General features: G+C 45.8%; 2 protein-coding genes across 2 annotated transcripts; both read right to left on the bottom strand.

Moving 5' to 3' along the window:
- Positions 1-3,670: 3,670 nt before the first annotated feature.
- On the bottom strand, positions 3,671-8,841 carry LOC309587498 (lymphocyte antigen 6E-like). Its single transcript, XM_082305676.1, has 3 exons — positions 8,676-8,841; positions 4,704-4,823; positions 3,671-4,053 (listed from the first exon to the last, which is right to left on the bottom strand). The coding sequence occupies exons 1-3, from the start codon at positions 8,725-8,727 to the stop codon at positions 3,845-3,847; spliced, it is 381 nt and encodes a 126-aa protein (XP_082161802.1). The 5' UTR covers positions 8,728-8,841; the 3' UTR covers positions 3,671-3,844.
- A 3,894-nt stretch (positions 8,842-12,735) lies between these two features.
- Positions 12,736-16,235, bottom strand: LOC309587504 (lymphocyte antigen 6E-like; the record flags this gene model as incomplete). The annotated part of the gene is made up of 3 exons (XM_082305691.1): positions 12,736-12,944; positions 13,523-13,642; positions 16,184-16,235. The coding sequence occupies 3 exons, from the start codon at positions 16,233-16,235 to the stop codon at positions 12,736-12,738; spliced, it is 381 nt and encodes a 126-aa protein (XP_082161817.1).
- Between the last annotated feature and the right edge of the window lie 690 nt (positions 16,236-16,925).

The raw sequence follows: 16,925 nt of genomic DNA, 5'->3' as shown, positions 1-16,925 counted from the left end.
CTTCTTGCTGATGTTTTGCAATGAGTGTAAAAGGAAGCAACCATTTTTTCCTTGTTGGTCCTATTAGTTATCCCCTAGACTTCTGTTATGTATATTCCTTTTCCCTTCCTCCGTGAATGAAAGAATGCTGTAATTATTGCCATATCCACCCTCACATTGACTTTGCTAACATCCATTTGTTTCTACATGAACCCTCATGTGATAGGATGTTGGCTCAGTCCTTTCATCAGGCCTCCTCAAGTCAGCTTTGAAAGAGTGGTGAGGCTAAGTCATCCCCAGCACTGCCAACTAAGGAGAGAAATTTGAGTAGGAAACAAGTTCTTCTATGTCAAACAGTTATCTGGGAGCTGTCCCCAGGACATTAATGTCTTTGTTAGTACGTAGATGTACTGCAACTCTGGAGAATGCCCTCTTCCCAGCTTCTGGAGAGCAGTAATTTTGCAGCACAGTGACTGGGTTGCAGCAATTCCTTCTTTCTCAAGAGGACAGATGACGAAACTCAGTGCAGTCAGAGGCAACGCTTAAGCAGCCAACGTGGGGAGGGTGTCTCCTGCTGCTTGGCATCACAGCCTTCAGCCTGGAGGAGGGCCTGGAGCAGGCCAGCCAGCGACACCAAGTGAGAACTAAGGTTGAGAAAGACTGCAAAAAATGCAAGGAAGATGAGTCACCTCTGTAGAATAACCTCATCGCTACTCATTCAGGAAAACTAAAATGGACCTCAAAAATGGAGCCATGAGTTGGCTCTATGACAAGAAAGCAGAAGTTAATTTTGAAAAAGGGATGCTTTTGTCACTTTCCATGGCTTCCAGAAGCTTTTTAGACCTAGTGAAGACCTTGCTTTGATCTTTTGCATCTGTCTTGTCTCTTGCTTTGTCATTGATTCACTGGGTGTTAATCGGATCTGGGCAAACAAGCAGAGAGAAAGGGAAGAAATTTCATATTGTGAGGGAAAAGAAAGCCAAATTATTTGAGGAGAGCAGAAGGCAGCATAGGTTCTTCAGAACCAGTGGTGATAGACCCCTGAATGAGGAAAAAGAAAGGCCAAAGTTAAACCACCTGTTCCAGGTGCCTAATTTAGGCAGGGCAAGGCCCCCTTGGCTGATTCAGGTCCTGGTGCAGTGACTCAGAGCACCGAAAACTGAGCTTTTAGATAATCCACGCAGAGAGGGCCAGCTCCCTCCCAGGAGCAATCCCAACTATTTGAGTGAGAGGCTTATCTTCTTCCTGAGAGCCTTCCAGGCATGTCTCTGCAGGGCAGCTCGCCACTCTCATCCAAGGAGTATGCAACCATGGGAGCCAACAAATAAGAAACCCTGGGTGGATGGATGTGGAATTAGGCAGGAGCATCTGCGTAGGAGATGTCACATCAGGATTTCTCAGGGAGGCTGGCAGAGAGGAGTCTCCTGTCACACAACACCCATTGCCAAGGGGAGGGTTCACTAAGGGAGCTTTCATGGTTTTAGGACCTCCTGTGCCTCAGGGCAATTGCTGCTCCCACCTCCAGATAAGGACTCCTTTATGTAACTTCAGATGTGGGTCAGTCTTTGGCCCACATGCATGAGTTGTGTTGCTGGGCAGTAGAGAATGCAAAACCTATGGGATCAGGAAGAAACCAGGTAAGAGGGAGGCAGGCTGGGGCCCACGGATGGAGCTGCTCCCTTAGGGATGGGACTCCTGGCTTCCCAGTGCTGTTCATAACTTCTCCATGCAACAGCCATAAGCAGACCATGGAACCCTCCACGGCAGAAGCAGGCTCTACTGGTGCCTTCGCCCCCTTTGCCCACACGTTTTTATACCTTCCTTCCTAACCCAAAATGGAGGGACCTGCCAAGCTCAGGTAGCACAAGACATGACCTTATTTTAAACCTGGATGCCAAGAGCATGTCTGTATTCACAAGCTCAGCAGGACAAGACCTGGGGTATTACTAGTCCCGGCTTGGCCTTTGCCTGTGCCAACCAGCATTGTCCCTAAGAAATCCTAAACCTGTGGATAGCAAAGGCTGAAGACTACTTCAAAGAGGTCCGTTGTTACCACCTTACCATCTGGGTGTGGGGCAGAGTATGGCCATCCAAGGCCACAGAGCAGTTCTTGGCTCATTCGAGGTGTTCAAATGTGTGTGCCACTTGAATATCTCTCAATCTGGCAGGAGGGGAAGAAAGGTGAAGGGAGCAGATTGAACGGAAGAATGGAGCCAGCTCAGCTGTGGGACGGCAGTGCAATAGAAACCATGAGGACAACGGAGAGTCTCGTGACTAAAGGTGGAGTATCCTTGGCCAACCTTGCATTTGAACTGAGGAGAACAAAATGACCCGAGGCTCTAGCAAGAAAATAGAGGTTGGAGGTAAAGCCCAGATTAAGACTGGATGAAGAAGCCAACAAGGAAGGCTGGGAGAGAAAACAGCCGGGGAGTGCATGGCTGTGGGCAGAAGTGGATGGGAGGGAGGGTGGACAAGAAGGGATGGGAGCAGGTTGGGGTGAGCTGGAGCCATGAGACCACATTTCCTTTGCAAACCTGTTATAAGGATCTGGATGTTTCTGAGCTTTGTTGTTCCTCTGCTCTCGGCAGATACCCAGCAGAGTGAGCAAAATGTGCGGCTGCTCTCCCTGTGCAATGAGTCTACAGAGAGAAAACCAGCTGGGTGAGCTGCGCCCAACTAATTACCCTGGGAGATCTTGTTCGGATAATCCTAGTGGAGAGCTTCTTCAGCTCAGGAGAAAGCGTTTCAGCCTCCTGTGACTCACTTCGGAAGGGTTTGAATGAGGAAATCTCTCATTCCTAGCTAAGATTATCCACAAGGAAGTTCAGTGCAGGGGAATGAGTTCCTTCAATTTTAACCCCGATAGGAAACTTGACTGGCAAACATAAAAAATTTATTTTCAGAGTTAATATTTTGTTATAGATGAAGCTGAAATTTCCAGACTCCAGCAGACACACGGTAGAAACTGTCTTTTCTCGTGATTTTCCTTTAAGCACCATGCAAGATACTTTTCTCCCCTTTCAAAATAATCCATAATGCTTATAAAGCAATTTCCACTGAAAAATCTTAAATCGGTTTAAAGAAAACTTAATGCTCAAGATCCCTTCATGTTGAGTCCTGCCTTGTCCCCTCTGTTTGCCTGCTGGAGAGCTCAACAGCCATTGCCTTTCAGCCAGCTGACCCAGAAGAGAAATGGAAAGCAAATTAAATAGAATACAGTTTACTCTGAAATGGAGTCACAAAATGACACTTCTGCCAATGCAGAAAAAAAAAAGAAAATCTGAGGAGAGGCTTCCTGAAGTGAATGCAAAGCAAGTGCAATATATTTCAGTGTTATTTCAACTTGACTTGCAGACTAACGCCTCTGCTTTTGTTGCTGCTAACATGGATGCATCCAGCCGCTGCGCCTGATGTACCGTACCACACAGTCACACAATAGAATAAAATAACACTTTATTGTGCCCAGCTTCTGTTTAACAACTCTAATATTAAAGGCTTCATCAGAGCAAAATGATACAGGGCAGAAAATGGTATAAAGGGAAAAATGGCACAAGAGAATAGCAGGGACAAAATGAAGGTGAAAAAATGCACGGAGTTATAAAGGCCAATAATAGGAGAGATGGTGACTATATGGTGCCATTCTGCATATGCAGGGCTCCACATCATGCCTTCTTCTTCCAAACACCATTTTGAGGTAGAGCTGTGCTCTTATGCATTATCATCAGAGCACGGAAAGAGCAAAATTATTTGCTGATGGGATGTGACCTTCCAGGTAGGCGAAACAGGGCAGCATTCACACCATACAGACGCGAGTTTGATCCCTTGCAATGCAAGGCCAAGCAGCTCCTTTTCCCCACCAGCCCCTTTAAAAACCCAGCCGGAGGATGCAAGCGAGACTGGCCAAGACTCCCAGAGCTATCATAGTGTAGCTGGTTTTCACACTGCTGGCACCACTGATGTTGCACAAGGAAGTCTCGCAGCAGCTAGTAGCAACACCGGCTATGCCGATATTCAGGTCAATTGTTGGGCAAAATGCAGAACATTTCTTGGTAATACGCTGGTTACGGTCATTGCCTGAAGTGGGGGAGAAAGAAAACAGGAAGAAAAGTCAGGGTTTTTATCATGTATATTTTTTACAGACTTCAGTGATAGACTGGCTGTGCAATATCCAGCGAGGAATACGTTGTTCTGTACTTAATGCTCTTGGTTTTCCCTTGGGCTTCATCACACTGCATCGTTATTTGTGTATATGTGACCTATGGAGACTGTCGACAGGCCTTACGACTCCCCTGCTGTTTTGAGGGTGAGCTGAGTGCAACACAGGGCAAGAATTTGGAGATCTAATGCGTTTGTACAGTGCAAGATTGCAAGACATCATCATCACCGTGCCTTGGGATTGCTCCTTCCACAGTACCTGGCCCTTTCCAATTCCACCACCTCATGAGTGTGTATTTGAGCTTGGAGATGAGACAAGGGGTTTGTGCAGAGACTCACTTCCAATGTCCCCCATTCCTGAGTGTGTTTAATCAGCAGTGCAGTATTGCTACAATATATTGCAACAGAGATGGGCTATGCTGAGTTCCCACCTGCTGTAAGATTTGCTTGCTGTGTGCTGTGATCCTCATTAATTCTTCCACCACACCTCATGGTGGTAGGAGGCTCTGCAGTCAGCCTAAACTGAACCCCATCTTCTCATCAGAGCCTTAGAAAAGCTTCACACTTACCGAGTCCTGTGGTAGAATAGGTTGTGAGACAGTACTTCTCATGGTCAGAGCATGTGGTTGTACTGAGACAATGTATATTGGAGGATGCATCTTTACATGTGAAACATGTCAAGGAGAAAGCTGCAAAAGAAGCACACAACACTCATCAGTCACCTCTAGAAATATCTGTAGGAGCACAAAACTGGTGGTGCTGGGCCAGATGGAGGAGCTGTCAAGCCCAGCGGCCAGAGGCAGACAACCTCCTGGGTGTGTGAAACCTGGCCCCAGCGACTCTCCTCAACCCAAATTACTTTAAGCTCAGATTCCTGACAGTGTTGTGGTTTGTTCATTTAGTAACCCTCAAGGAATCTTCCTTCTGGATACTTACTTGAGTCTCTCTTGAATCCGTTTAAACATCTGTCATCCCCAGTGTGCTTTTGGAAGGAGCTCCCAAGTCTACTACCACTTGCAGCATGAAGCTGTTGTGGTTTCTTTCCAACCTGGCTCCTCCAAGCCCCGTTTGCTGGCCACTAGTTCTTGTACGGAAAGAGTCCGGTGGATTCCTGTCCACACTCTTTCACGTCCTCTTTAAGTCATCTGAAGAGTCCTGGCCTATACATCCTTTTTCAGAGCACACAGACCAACAGTGAATTATTTAAAAAAATCTTTGTGAGTACAAAAAGGGAGACACACACCTAAGAGTAACCCCCTCGGCCATACTAGGCATGAATATTTTACTGCATGCCCCCACAACATATCTCAATTGAGGGACAAGTGACCTAGATCTTCTTCTCAGTGTTTGCTGGCAAGATGGATGCTTGCATTTGCCTGGTTCATTTTCAGAGCTCTCCTGAGTTGGAAGGCAATCTTGGACCTGTGGAAGACAGGGCTCAGCAAACCACCTCCTTGGCTGCAGCAGACTCCTTTTTAGAGCCGTCCATGGGTGATGACTGCCTAACACTACAAAATGTGTACATCTGTAACACTGGGCATCTGCAAACGCTGTGCTAATACGAATGAATGAAAACAGCTTGCACTCAAGTAAGCTAAAGCAGTCATTCATAGCAAAGAGATCCTCAGGGAAGGTTTCTTTGCATGATAAGGGGAATTTCCTACTCATCTGTTTATCTGGAGCAAACACTCGTGCAGTAATGTCACCCACCGGGAATTAGGCTCATTCTTATTTCCAGGCTATGCCTATCTATGGCCAGTTAATACCAGTCTTATTTTTGTACCAGCGCTGTCCTTTGCCTTCCTTGCTCTTTGTCTCCCTCACTCTTCTTCTTCCTTTGCCCAGGCTTCTTTGCCCTTCTTGGTGTCTTTGCCAGCAATGTCCCAACCTCATTGCTGCCCTTGTTTGACCTTAGACAAACTAATCTGGCCCTAACAGGCTCTCTGCTCCCTATTGTCCTACTAGCCCAGACCTAGCCCCAGCTCTGACCGTGACCCAGGTGACCAGGGTGTGCACTGTATTTCATAGGAAGCCACAAAAATGCCTCTTAGGGCACTATTCATCCTTCTCTGTCTCTGTGGAAACTCTCTTCTCTCCCCACTCCAGCTAACAACCCCTTTGCCCTTTCCAGAGCCACCCAGCACTGACCATCAATTGCCTCTTGTGGTCTGTAGTCCTTGCAGATCCTACTCTCCGTCATCTCTCACTGAAGAGCAGCTAGCAGAGGACACAGAGGTCAGGCAACTGGGCTTGCAGTGACTCAGATCCCATCACCCTTACGATTTCAAAAGCCTCAGGCCTGACACCCAGCTCACTCTGACTTGATACCAAGACTTGCAATTTGCTTCCTACCTTAGTCACAGTCATTTCCATCTCCAGACTCTTAGCTGTCCTGCCTGGCTCTTGCATTCAGTATTCTCCTGACACTGCAGGCTACCTTTTTTTTTTTTTCCAAGTCTGGGACCCTCCTTTAGACTATCTGCACTCAAACAGTGTGGCTTCAGTCTCTTTTCTTGTGCAAACCCCGCACAGGCACATTTCTGCTCCACCCCACTGGGAACAACCCTTTCCTCCCAGAATAACCGTACACTAGAGCAGAGTCCCCAGACTGGGTTTTCCAGATATGTAACCCATTTTATTCCTTAATTAACACAACTGGGTTTTCCAGACATGTCACTCGTTTTATTCCTTAATTAATGCAGCTTCTTTAATCAAGCCCATTCCAAGAAAAACTTCCTGAATCTATGCAGGAAACAGTGGAGCTTGTGACATGCCCAAGTCCTGTTTCTTCCCAACCTCCCAAAGCTGCTAATTTAAGAGTACAGTTGTCCTGGGACTCTTCTAGCCCAGGGAGGGGGCAAGCATCTGCAGTGATGAGTTTGCCAACATCTCTCCATGCTCAGGACCTTTCTCTCTCGCTCACATTTACTGTAGAGGACTCTGGAGGCATGTGGGCTCCTAACCTGGTAGCTCAGCTAAGACCCTGAAGTCAGGTAGGACAATTTTGATCCTCTATCCTAGTAAGAACAACAGTTGGTCACGCTACCAAAAAACACTTCTGATTTTATTGCATCTGTTGAGATATCTGTTGTAAGGAGGGCTGAGTGGGGAAGGGAACAATATTTCTTTAGAAATGTGCCCCGCTCAGGATGCAAACCTGGGGTTAAACTAGGCTGCCTTTGGAGGTCTCCTGTCTGTGCCTAGCAAGACCTCTGCTCTAACTGAAAAAGAATATTCCTCAAAGCAACATTTTCATGTGAATAATTTGAGCCACCCAGATAAACAACTTACACGTGTAAAGCATTAGCAAGTGCAAGTGCTGGCGAATGCAGGATTTACACCGTTAAAATCAGTCAGGTTCAGGATTAATTGGAACAGCAACCAGCCTTCTGGCTAGATTGCACAGTGAAGCTGTGCTGCGTATGTGTTAATTTTCACAAACTCCTTTGCTAAGTTTGCTGTCTCATTACGTGATCTTTTTAAAAAATGTGATTACAGTTGATAAGCTGCAGGAAAGAATCCTTTTATTTCCCTCAACTTTCTCAACCCGGTTGAGCACAATGATTTAGCACATGGCAAATTTAAAGCCTGTGAAGTCCCACAGTAAGAGCATTTACAGCCTCAAATTAAGTATGAGCCTAAGTGCTCTGCTAGACCGGGACCAGAAGGGCCAGTAATTTGCAGGTAAAGCCCTACAGCAGAGCCTGAGAAAAAATTCAGTTTGCAATAACGCAAAAGCCCTCCAAGCTGAGGAAATCAACTCTTCCCCTGGAATAGTCGGAGGGATATTCAGGGCTGCAACCTCTGTTCCTTGCCTGACCCACAGCTCACTCCTGTGCAAACTGGGCCTCTTCCAGAGGCACAGACAGCAGTCCTTGGCAGAACCCAGCCAGGCAGAGTTAAAGTGCATGTTCCCAGTGCATCTTTCCCAGAAGAAACAGCCACCAGTTATCAGAACGAGAATGGGACTCTGCGTCTCCATCCCAGACCTGAGGTCAACGTCGGCAAATTTGCACCTCAAAGCAACAAGCCGCAAGAAAGAGATGGGAGCCAGAATTGTGTCTTCTTGTGGCATGCCCATCACTACCAATTTAGGTAATGATAGTTTGTAATTGCAACCAATAAACAAGCAAGTGAAACAAAAAAAAATCGGGCTGTAGTTAGTTATATGTCAAATTTGCAGCTTTATTGCACGTATTGCCCTTTGCCTGTCCAGCTCTGTATATCCCTCAGCTAATCCCCCTTCTCATGGAGCTGCACCGAGGGCTCTCAGCTGCCTACACTGAGCCATTCCAAGGGCTGGGGCTGGGACTGGTGAGGTGGGTATCTCATCCCCCACTTCAGCTCCTCAGCATCCTTCCAACTTCTGGTGGGGATACGTCCCCTGGCTTCTTATCCTGAGGACTGGAATATTCTCTAGAGCTTAATGACCCTTCAGCTTTACCATTCATGCTGCAAAATCACCTTGTCATCCTGCAATATCAAAGACATGCCCCAACTCTGGGGGTCTCGCTAGTGCAAAGCAATCCTTGGAGACTCACCACTCTCGGTGCACAGGGTTACGATGAGCACGACAAGAAGAGAAGTCTTCATCCTTTATAAGTCTTGCAGCCTCCAAAACAAGCAGGACTCACCCAGGGCAGGTTTTATACCTCTGCAGTGATTGCTTTGATGCTGGGGTAATAACTATAGGGTTGCTGTGTCAGATGGTGGATAATTGAGAGTAACGTGTCCGTGCTTGCGTGTGGAAGTATGCTTTGTTGGAAATCTAAACAGGCATATATTCTCTCCAAGCTTCTGCTTTTCCTAGTTGTTTCACAATGCAGTTTGTTCATCTGGTGTTAAGTACGCAACAGTTTCTAATTCTGGATAAGTGGAGGAAAAGCAAAACACAAAAACAAACCAGTGTCCACATAAGAGGACTGTTTTTCTTTCCAGGTCAGTCTGGGGCTCAGAGCAGGCTGCATCCTTGAAGATCCTGTCCTCACACACTGTTTTAGTACATATGGAAATGGATTGAATTTGAAATTGAAATTGGGATTGAAACTTCTACAAAATGTCTCCCAGGACTGTTAATACAGCTAGATCAGAAGAGCGGTATCTTTCCAGTGCATTTCATAGGGGACCAGACATCATTTTCTGTGGGCCTTTTTAAGACAGCATTTCAAAATCATAAATGTTTCTGTTCTAAAATTGGATATTTTTTATGAGGGAAAATATTCTCTTATTAGAAAATAAATTCCACTGGGCAATGAAAATGACCACTTAAATTAAAAAAATAGAAATAACACCCACCCACATCACATGGAACAAGCTGTGATTTTTTTCACAAATTACAAAAAATAAATGTCAGGGAGAAAAAAACAAACAGCTAAAGCATGGAGAATGAGGGATTGCCTGATCAAGGATCTCAACTCATTGTCTTCAGAAAAAAAAAAAGTATAGCCAGCCAAAATTATATGAAATGCCAAATAGGAGTACTCCACTGGATTTCCATACCGTGTTCTTTATTCCTCCTTTTTTTATCATGTTTCATCCTATCTCCCTATATAAAATCAGAATCTTTCCCATCTTCTTCTGATTGCTGTTGCTTTTTCCTCTCACCATTGTCTTTCTGCCACCTAGTCGTGGGGACGGAGGCACAGTCCCAGAAACGGTCCAGCGGGAACCCTTTCACATGACACTCAGAGCTGCAGGAGCAACCTGCGTGCCCCAAGCCTCTGCCAGCGACTCTGCCCCTTGCTGCTCTCCATCTGTTTTGTTTCCCTTTTTTCTTAGTCTCAAAGTTGCTCAGATTTCCATCTCCCATGGAATATTTGGGCTTCCAATATGACCGACCTACAGTCATTATCTCATCGAAAAGGCATGCCCAGTTCTTGAGGTGATGTAACTCTTTCCAACACGTCTAAATTGGATGTATAAATATTGTTAGTGTGGAGACCTGCGTGACTAAGGTGAGGAAAATTCTGCTTTCTCAATAGGTAGAGCATGAAACTCAGTTGGAACAGAGGTGGCAATTAACCAAGAAAGCTCAAAGGAGGGGTGGTGTTTGGCTTCATGAGGCCAATGCCTTTGTAAGGCACCAGGCAGGAGGAAAATAGAAGTTGGCACCCTCCATGCCAGGCACTGCAACCCTCTCTTCCTTGTGAAATATTTTATTTTCCTCAATCCAGAAAGGATTTCATCAGTCTTTATTGGTAAATAAACTTTTATTGCTGACTATTTGAGGTAATAGCAGAAAAGGGGGCTCTAGGCACAAGGCGATGCCATTCTGCAGCCCGTACGTTGCGCTGCAGAGGCAGCCCACATTCAGATTTATTTCAGCCAACAGCATCCATTAACAGGTACAGAAATAGCAGCTCAGCCAGGCACTTTTTTTTTTTTTCCCCTCCCTTGTAGTCTCATCCAAGCAAAAACTAAAATATCTCTTGTCTCCTGCAAGCTGCTGAGATTTTGAGATGGCAAGGCTTTATTTCTTAAAGGAGTTATTGCAGGATTTCTGACAGTCAAGGTTTTCCATTAGATGGTCCTGCACTTTTCCAGCTGGTCCCATATGTCCCCCTGATATTAATGTTATCCTCATCCCTCACCAGTGCCAGCTGAGATAGATTGGAAAGAACCCATGGGGGTAGAAAGGACACAGATGATTAGGACATCAGAGGGACCAAGGCAAAGGAGGAGATAATATCACTGTCCACAAGTATTTGGAAGCTATGAACTTCAAGAAAATTTTGGAAAGAGTAACAGGGGATTTAACTGGGGGTGGAGGATGGGGTGGAAAGACTTATTTCCCTTGACACAGTTGCTGAGTGGAGAAGGAAGGAGAGTGTTTTGCTCATCTTGTTCTAAAGCTGGTTAAAATTGTCATGAGAGAAGGGCAAACAATTTCTTTATTTTGGTGAAAGCATGTAGTTTTCATGAAACAAAAGCTGAAATTTAAAAGTAACTGTGGAATTCAGATGTTTTTACTAAATGTGGACTTTCAAGTTGGCCAAAAGCTTTCAGAAACATTTCAGAAATTATTGTGATTAACATATAGGAAAAGTGATGGGAAAAGTGGTTAAAAAGACGTGCAAAAAACGAAGTTTCTGTTGGTTCCTCAGCACAGAAATGCTGCAACACTACCATTCTTCAGTTGACCATTGTTGTGGTTTAACCCCAGTTGGCAACTAAGCACCACGCAGCCGCTTGCTCACCCTCCCCTGCCCCAGTGGGATGGGGAAGAGAACCAGAAAAAAAAAAGTAAAACCTGTGGCTTGAGATAAAGACAGTTTAATAGGACAGCAGAGGAAGAGATAATAATAATAATGATAATAATGATGAAGGAATATACAAAATAAGTGATGCACAATGCAATTTCTCACCACGTGCCGACCGATGCCCAGCCAGTTCCTGAGCAGCGGTATCCCCCCCACAGCCAACTCCCCCCAGTTTCTATACTGGGCATGACATCATATGGTATGGAATAGCCCTTGGGCCAGTCTGGGTCAGCTGTGCTGGCTGTGCCCCCTCCCAGCTTCTTGCGCACCTGGCAGAGCAGGGGAAGCTGGAAAGTCCTTCACTAGTAGAAACACTAAAATGCACTCTCCAGCTCCCAGAGCTCATGTATTTTGTCCATCTTAGCTATAGCTCTGCTCCTCCAAAAGCTGCAGGGGATCTCCATTCCATCTCCTCCATCCCGAAGCCTGGAAATGCAGCAGCGACAGAGGAAAGAGAAGGAGCAAAGACCTCCCCACCAGATCAGACACCCATCACCTCTGCTAGGTCGTTTCTGCCCGTTTCCCCTGTCCCTGCAGGGAAGTCATGAGCAATCACTCAGACACCAGCAGCTTCTCCAAGCAGGCATGGATGTCCCCTTTCTATGAGGGCAGATTCCAGTAGCACCGTCCTCATCTTAGACATCTCCAGCATCTTGGGGTGGGACCTTTACCTATTTTAAAAGCTGAAACCACGCACCCTGCAGAGATCACATGAGAACTTTGCAGCACAGCCAGGAGCACAACCAATACCTGGCAAACCTCCAGTCCTGTGTGTTAGCAGTTACAAAACAATTCTCGCTGTTGCTTGCAATGGGAACAACACAAACATCTTTGACCTTTCCAGATTGACACCTTCATTCATTAGCGCTGAGTGATCAGGCAGAACATCTGGCTTTATGGAGTGGCTGTCTTGAGCTGCCAGATGCAACTGAGTCAACTGAGAAAGGCAGCCAGGAGAAGACTCCCAGGTACTGAAAAGAGGAATTCAATGTGAGGGAGAGATTCAGACTACAGACCTTTCTGTCAGAGCTGTTTTCTCAGGTTGATTTTAGTGTGGATATAACAAACACACTCTAGAATAACATAAATCTTTATTTTGTCTGACGATTGTCACTCAGATGCTATCAAAAGAGCTTTCACAAGGAAAGTTAATACAAAACAACAAAAGATACAGGGGAAAAAATATACTGCTGTACCATTTTGTGGATGGGATCTGAAGCAACATCTTGGAAAAAACAGGGTAGCATAGACCCTGTTGGAGATACTTGACAGAGGAGGTTGGTTTCTCAGTTGGGGAATACCTTGTAGGTTTTTGGGTTGTCACATCTTCTCCCACCTCTCATCACAATCCTGCCTTGATGACACAGATCAAACTGGCCACAATTCCCAGGAACATCACGGCGTAGCTGATTTTTACACTGTTGGCACCACTGAAATTGCACAGGGAGGTGCTACAGCATTTGGTGGAATAAGCCGCCACACCAAAGTTCACGTTGGTCTCAGGACAGTCTACAGAACATTTCTTGGTGATGCGGTGTCCCACGTCCTTGCCTGGATGGAGAATAGACAAGAAAGGAGACCTGTGATTTAAGATTCTTCTGCAAGAGCTGACCAGAGGATTACAGGAGGAAGTATATTGCACTATGCTTAATTTACAATGCAGCAATAACGGCGATCAGTGGATTTTTATGAGTGCTGGGTGAGCGTCCACACAACGTGGATCAAATGCATGACACTAGGAAGTCCTTGGTTAGAAACCCACACCATGCTTCACGTAGGACAGCAAAAAATCACTGCCAATGCATTTTCAGTTTCTAAAACCACATTACTTACAGCCAACTCCTTTTCGTCCTCCGTCACAAAGCATGTGTGTGAGCTCTCAGATCAAGCAACAGGGTCTGCTCATGAAAATCTATGTGCTTCAGCCAGCCCTGCCACAAGGTGGTGAGGAATGTACCCCAGGTGGTAGATCACAGGACGCCGCTGAGGGATTCATCCATTATATGTTGTGATCCTTGAACCTCAGTGCTCAACAACTACTGCCCTCAAAAAACTATTGCCCATCAGTGTCTCTGGAGGGAAAAAAAAAAACAAAACAAAACGCTCCTTGGTGCATTGCTGGTACTCACCAAACCCAGCAGAGCTGTATGTGGTTATACAGTATTTTTCATGGTCTTCACACTTGTAGGTTTTAAGACAGTTCCAGTTGGAGTGCTCGTTGTTGCATGTGTAGCAAAACAGTGAGGAAGCTGGAAAGAGCACACATGACACATGTTAGTGGTTTCCAGCAGTGCCCTCCCAGGAAGAAAGTGACAAAAGCCATGTCCCTGCTTGGAAAATACAAAGTGAAAAGTATGCTACGAACAAGCTTTCATGACAAGTGAAATAAGAGGTTGGTTTTGATTAACGAAGCTGGAAAAGCAAACAAACAGAACAAAACAAGTTTTCTTTCTTTACTTGAGATTTTCAGTGATTAAACCTGAAAAGACATTTTTTCAGCCTGAGCAGCACTCTCAGGTGACCTTTCTTTCTCCCTCGGGTCCGCATTGGCCTTGTTGACAGCCAACCTACAAAAGCAGAGCTCACGACCTGCCCAACTGGGTCTAGTATAGTTCTGGCAAGGAGAGGATGAACTGGCACTGTTCTCAGGTGAGAGCTTAGTTTTCAGTATTTTCAGACTGCATCTGCAAAACACCGTACAGACATGAATTAATTAAAGGCTATGACACCCCTGTGAGCTAAATTACTGATCACAGAACCACATTAAAGGGAGTTCCCTGGGAGAGGTTGCTCTGGACAATAGAGAGATTATTTCTACCAGCATCTGGAAAAACATGTTCTCAGTGATATTATTAGCAGGGCTGAGCCAGGTCTATTACAGAGCCAGAAGGAGGTAGGATATGTATTTCTGAACAAAACTGAAGTAAATTGAGTTTCCAGGCTGGCCAGCTGGCCATGCTAGAAACACGGGCACGTAACATCTCATTCCCTGGAGGTGGATTCACAATTGGTAGAAACTGTTTCCCTCCTGTTCAGAGTCCCACGAAATGCTCCTCATTTCTGAGCAGGGGTGACAGAGGCAGCTGAGCTGCTCTCAGGACAGCCTGCTCCATTGCCACCAGTGGGGGAGAGTTTCTGGTCGAAGGTGACCAAATTGCAAGCCAGGGAGGGTCCTGGTTAGGCTGAAATTTCCCTGGTTCAGTTCCTCCTGGCTTTCTCAACCCAGGATGGTTCTTATTTCTGTACAGAATAGCCCCTTGCAGTTGAATTTGAACCTATTTTTGACAAGGAAACTCCTCCTGGGGACTCTCCAAAGCCCAGCCACTCAGTTGATTCAAATTCATCTTTGAAGTTGAACCAGCCCATGATGCCTTGTTAGACAATTCCAGAAGCAGTTTTAAAAGAGAATTAAGAGCCATTTTAGGCCCTACCTACCCCAGGTAGAAGAAGAAAAGGCCACCTCTCTCTGCTGCAGGGAGCTCAGGTGCCTTGTGTACAGCTCTGGGTCCTGGTACCCCAGCATACGACTGACCATCTTGCTCTGAAACCTAACCAGATGCTCTTTTCTAGTGCCAGGTGTTGCAAGCGCAGGTGTTTTCCATAACAGCAGATAAAATCACCCTTGTTGCATCCTGGTTTTAACTTCTCTTTAACTGACTGTACAGCACTCCCTGTTTCTCCATCGCTTGGAGATGTTTAGCCTCTCACCTCTCTTCTGGAGGTCCCCCAATCCGAGCTGTGGGCTGCTGTCCTTTTTCAGACCATGCCAGAGCAATCCCAGATGCTGCCTAGCAAGTGTTATTGCATTTTACGTTCCCTGTAGCTCTCTCGGATCTGCTTTTCTGCCAAATCTCACAAAGTTGTTCAAACCACTTCCTGCTGCAGATAGAGCCAAGACCCCAGCATGTGCACGAAAGCAACTGAAATGCACTCGTGTTCACTGACTGATGCAAGGAAAATCCTTCCCAGTCAGGAAACAATAACAGCTTAAACCATTATAGCTGTTATAAAGCCTTGCCTGCATCTGGCCTCCACCCTCCATTAGCTCTAGTTTTGCAAATGCAGCCAGAAATAGCCTTAACGGTGCAAAAAGGCTTGTAGTACTCCTTGAGATTGCAAATACATGCACAGAGCCGATGTTTCTGAACTGGGTATTTCTACACAATTATCCAGTTCTATCTGCACCTCCTCTTGAAAGAGGATGAGCACAGAGCATTGTGGATCCCATTATGAACACACTCACTCCCAGACACTTAAAAAAGCTCTTCAAACCTATAAGCAAAGAGCTCTCAGGCTTTCAAATATCTGCCAGCAACCTAGTTTCTTAATTGTAATGTCATTGTGGGAAATAAAGTGAAACGCTGGCAGAAGATGCAGTGTCAACACCAGCCCTGTTACCTTTATCAACAGCTCCTGAAGTTTCATTCAGGAACAAAAATAAAACCGAAGGCAAAGCTGTGAGCCCAGCTTAATTCCCATTAGCATTTTTCAGTTCACAGGTCTATCTTCAGATGTGAGTGGTCAGAGCTTGGTACTTGAGGGTGTGAGAAACCGGAGCAGTGAGCTCATCGTTGGGTTATGGGTACCTCGGCAGAACTCACCCAGAAGCTAAGGCTCAACCACACTAAATATTGCTTGACGCAGTTGACAGCGGAGAAAAACTGCACTACCAAGACCTCACCATTTGCAAAGAAAGCTGTCAAACCATCTTGTCCCTCTGTTATCCCTAATTTCTCTTCCAATATTTTCATCCTCTCCATCTGGCTCTCCCAGCCTCCAAAGCTCCTTACCTTGCTCAGCACACAGGACTGCCGCCAGCAGGGCAATCAGAAAAGCTTTCATGGTCGTTGTGCCCTCAGAGCCTGAACAATGTGGGATGGTGCACTACGGTAAGGTTTTATACTGGGACAGCCTTTACTTTGACTTCCTTTGATTAGAGTAATTTGAGGTTTCGGGAGTGACAGCACGTAAGATATGATCAGTGATGGGTGTGTTTGTGCGTAGGAACCTATTACAAGGCTCCAGGTAGCAATTTTTTTAACATCTCATTCAGATCCAATGTTTTTTTCCAAGGCCTACTCCTGCTGACCATGGCTGCATTGCTAATTTGGGGAACAATTTATGTGATTCAAACATGGGAGTCCCTTCTTACTCCGTTGGGCTGAACCGCAAAACCTGGAGCAAAGCAGAGGCAGCTGCGCCAGTCTGGGGTGGCTCATTGCTTGCAAGATAAATGGTGTCCCCTGGTATCCTCCATCCTTTCTCTCTGCCATGATATGAGAGCTTCGTATCTGTGGAACGTGGGAGAGGAGGCAAAAAAGAAGATTTTCACTGGATTGTCCACAGTCATTCAGAATTATCTCACTTGTACTAAGGAAAGTGCTTTAAGCAGAAAACCAGCTTGTATCATTCCTGCAAGGACACTATTTGTGCTTGGAGACTGTCCTCAGAGGCTCCCATGGTCCAGGCAGTGACGGAGTCCGATGTTTCTGTTTTGCTCTGCTTCTCTGTCCTCCAGAAGCATCCAGGGTT

Source organism: Platalea leucorodia (assembly GCF_965183815.1).
Source record: "Platalea leucorodia genome assembly, chromosome: 1".
Lineage (NCBI taxonomy): Eukaryota > Metazoa > Chordata > Aves > Pelecaniformes > Threskiornithidae > Platalea > Platalea leucorodia.
This window is presented reverse-complemented; position numbering and strand designations above follow the sequence as displayed.

Coding starts and splice junctions, on each gene's coding strand:
- LOC309587498 (XM_082305676.1), bottom strand. CDS start 8,727: ATGAAGACTTCTCTTCTTGTCGTGCTCATCGTAACCCTGTGCACCGAG. Junction 4,824..8,675: donor AACCCTGTGCACCGAGAGTG/GTGAGTCTCCAA, acceptor CTTCTTTTGCAG/CTTTCTCCTTGACATGTTTC. Junction 4,054..4,703: donor CTATTCTACCACAGGACTCG/GTAAGTGTGAAG, acceptor CCCCCACTTCAG/GCAATGACCGTAACCAGCGT.